General features: G+C 55.3%; 1 protein-coding gene across 1 annotated transcript; it reads right to left on the bottom strand.

Moving 5' to 3' along the window:
* Positions 1 to 325: 325 nt before the first annotated feature.
* On the bottom strand, positions 326 to 2,618 carry GGS25DRAFT_498593 (uncharacterized protein). Its single transcript, XM_049261717.1, has one exon. The coding sequence runs from the start codon at positions 2,226 to 2,228 to the stop codon at positions 504 to 506; it is 1,725 nt and encodes a 574-aa protein (XP_049114576.1). The 5' UTR covers positions 2,229 to 2,618; the 3' UTR covers positions 326 to 503.
* Positions 2,619 to 2,880: the final 262 nt, after the last annotated feature.

Raw genomic sequence — 2,880 nt, 5'->3', positions numbered from 1 at the left:
AATCACCTCCTGTCAATAATAGTAAGTCCGTTCCTAGGCCTTTACTCGTGATCATAGCATCAGTCCATGATTCTTGCACTGTTGCTCCAATCGCTTATGAATGCACGGTTTGCATAGGCCAGGTACCTACCATGTGAAGTTCACGTTGACGTTTGTGTAGATAGCAAAAGTTCTGAAGTTAAATATCACACGAAAAGAAGAATGTACTGAGGTAGCGATGATTAAATTGCAACATTAACTCTTTTTTATCAGTATCAAACAATGCATCCATGGATAGGAGAAACATCCAAACAACCTCCCCCCCCCCCCCCCCCCCCCTTTTTTTCCCCCTTTCCCCTAACACCACTGAAATGATAGCACTACCCAAAATTCCAGACTACATCTATCTATACTATACGTAACTACATACCTATGTTTAGTTGGTTTACTTTGCATAACCTCCAAGTCCCAACCTAGTTAAGTCATTGCATCCCACCCGAACTTCCCAAGCCTCGCCTCCCCCCTCAAGGTTTCGGCATCGGCAGCGACATCGCATTCAAATACTTCGTCCTGACCGCCTCGATGTCCGCTCTGCTCTGCGGCGTCGTCGTGGTCCGCTGCGCGATCCGGTGCAGCTCGTGACTGGCCCCGAAGACACGATCCAGAATGGCGCGGCGCTGGTCGCGGAACATCTGGGTGCGCGCGTCGACGCGGCGGTCGACTTCGGCGTCGTTGTGAACGCCGTAGCGCATGCGCGTCTCCCGCTCCAGCGTGTCCGTCGTCTTCGCCAGGTCCAGCTGCATCTCCAGCGTGTTCACCCGCACCAGCTCCGTCCGCGTCCGCATCCGCTCCGTCTGCGTGTCCCCCGCCAGCTTCAGCGCGTACACCTGCAGTCTCAGGTCGTCCCCGGGCTGCTTGTCCACGTGCGCGATCATCTCGTCCAGCGCCTGCTCCCCCGTGAGCGGGCGCGCCGGGTCGTCGGGGAACCCGAGCTTGTGGTATAGGGAGACGATCTTCGCCTGCAGGCCCCCGCAGTCCCTACGCATCGCCTCGACCGCCGCCCAGAAGTCCCGCAGGTGGTTGGCGTCGGCGACGTCGCCCATGTACCGCGCGAACACGGCGTCGAGCCAGTCCGCGACGTCGCGGTTCGCGGCCTTGGCGTCTCGGATCTCCTGCATGAGCTTCTTGATGTCGAAGGCCTTGGGCTTCCTGGGCTTCCGCTCGGGGCTCGACTTGGGGCTGGGCTTGGGCTTAGTACCACCACCACCAGCTGCTGGAGTTCTGGAACTGGAGACGGTGCCCTGAAGTTGGGCGTTGTGGTCGGCTAGCTTCTTGTTGAGGTCGTCGACCTGCTTTTGGAGATCGCTGACGGCTTGGTCCTGCGTTCGTTGCTGGTCCTTCAGCGCCGTCTCCCTACCTCGCGAGTCTTTGAGCTGCTGGGTCAGATCATCGAACCGGTCCTGTAGGTCCCTGCGCTGCTGATGGGCAACCGAGATCTCGGAATCCAGTCTTGTCCTGTGGGACGTGCAATCGTCGAGGTGGGTTTGCAGCTCCTTCTTGTCGTCTTCAAGCTGGGCTTTCTCGGTGCGCAAGAGATCAAGCTCCGCCTGGAGAATATCGTTGTTCACTTGAATCTGCGACACCTGGTCCTCGAGGTGCGTCATCTGCCTGTTCCGCTCCTCGTCGTTCGCCGTGGCGACGTCCAGCTGCTTGACCCAGTCTGCCCTCTCCCCCGCCTGCGCCTCCATCTTCTGCGCTATGTGCGTGATGTACCGCTCGTTCTCCGCCACGACGCGGTTGAACCAGGCAATGGGAACGCTGTCCTTTCCTTCGAGCTGCGTCTTCGCGCCCTCCAGCCATCCGCTCTCCCGCAGGCTCCGTATCGTGGTCGTGATGCGGTCCCGTTCCTCGTCCGACGCCGCGGACCCCTTCGCTGCCTCGAAATCGGCGATGGCTTTGGCGATCTCGCTCTCGATGTCTTCTTCGATCCCGTGCGGGTCGTCGTGGATCCCTGTCCCTCCGGTTCCCACGTAGTGCGCGCCAATGGAACCCTTGTTCGCGGGGTCAAAGCCAGGATCGGCAACGGAGAAGCCGGCGAGAGTGCCCTGTCCATTGTCGGTCGAGTATGGGGGGTTGTATGATGGAAAGGGGGAAATCGGCGAGTTATGAACTGGGCTCGGCATCACAGTCCGAGTGTCAATCACCGGAGGTGTCGGCGGCCGTGAAGGCGGAGGATTCCCTGCTGCCATTTTTGTCTATTATCAAGTTTCAACGAACTCGAGTGGGTATTCTAACTGAATACTTGCTTCGATATCTGATACAAACCAATGCGTATTGTAAGTCTATCTTATCACCTCGTGTAGAGAGGGCGCGCGTGGTCTTTGAGTCCCAGAAGCAGGCTTTAACAGAGGTTGATATCATCTTCTTAACTGCCTTTTCATAGATTTCTACGCTTCGTGAAACTCCTACCACAATGAACGAGTTCCTGGCCAGAGAGAGTTGTTCCAAGCCGCTCTATTTTGATCACTGGAACAATGGGATAGAAGGGGCTGGAACAATAATAATTGTTTTTCTGAATCAAATTGATTTGCGTCTTTGTTGGAAGTAAGCAAACATAGGGATGTTATGGTAGCCCAATAAGACATCTGTGCTAAAATTTATCTCAGCGAGCTCAGACTAGAAATCAAAAAACAATCGGGCTGCGCCCGCCTGTGCCACAGGCACATCATTTTCTGGCCCGTGCTCATGTACATGTGGGGCCAAAAAAATGATGTTTTTTAATTTCTAGTCTAAGCATAAACTGTAGAACGCTAATCGGAATGGCACTCCAAGCCATTTCAATTGAAATTGTCAAAATGCCATCATGCTCGCCAGCAACCACGCCACAACAACCGGACCAAA

The sequence above is a fragment of the Hypoxylon fragiforme genome (assembly GCF_022984875.1).
Source record: "Hypoxylon fragiforme strain CBS 206.31 chromosome Unknown GGS25scaffold_7, whole genome shotgun sequence".
Classification (NCBI taxonomy): Eukaryota; Fungi; Ascomycota; class Sordariomycetes; order Xylariales; family Hypoxylaceae; genus Hypoxylon; species Hypoxylon fragiforme.
This window is presented reverse-complemented; position numbering and strand designations above follow the sequence as displayed.

Excerpts from the sequence above, each read along its gene's own strand:
- GGS25DRAFT_498593 (XM_049261717.1), bottom strand. The coding sequence starts at position 2,228 with ATGGCAGCAGGGAATCCTCCGCCTTCACGGCCGCCGACACCTCCGGTG.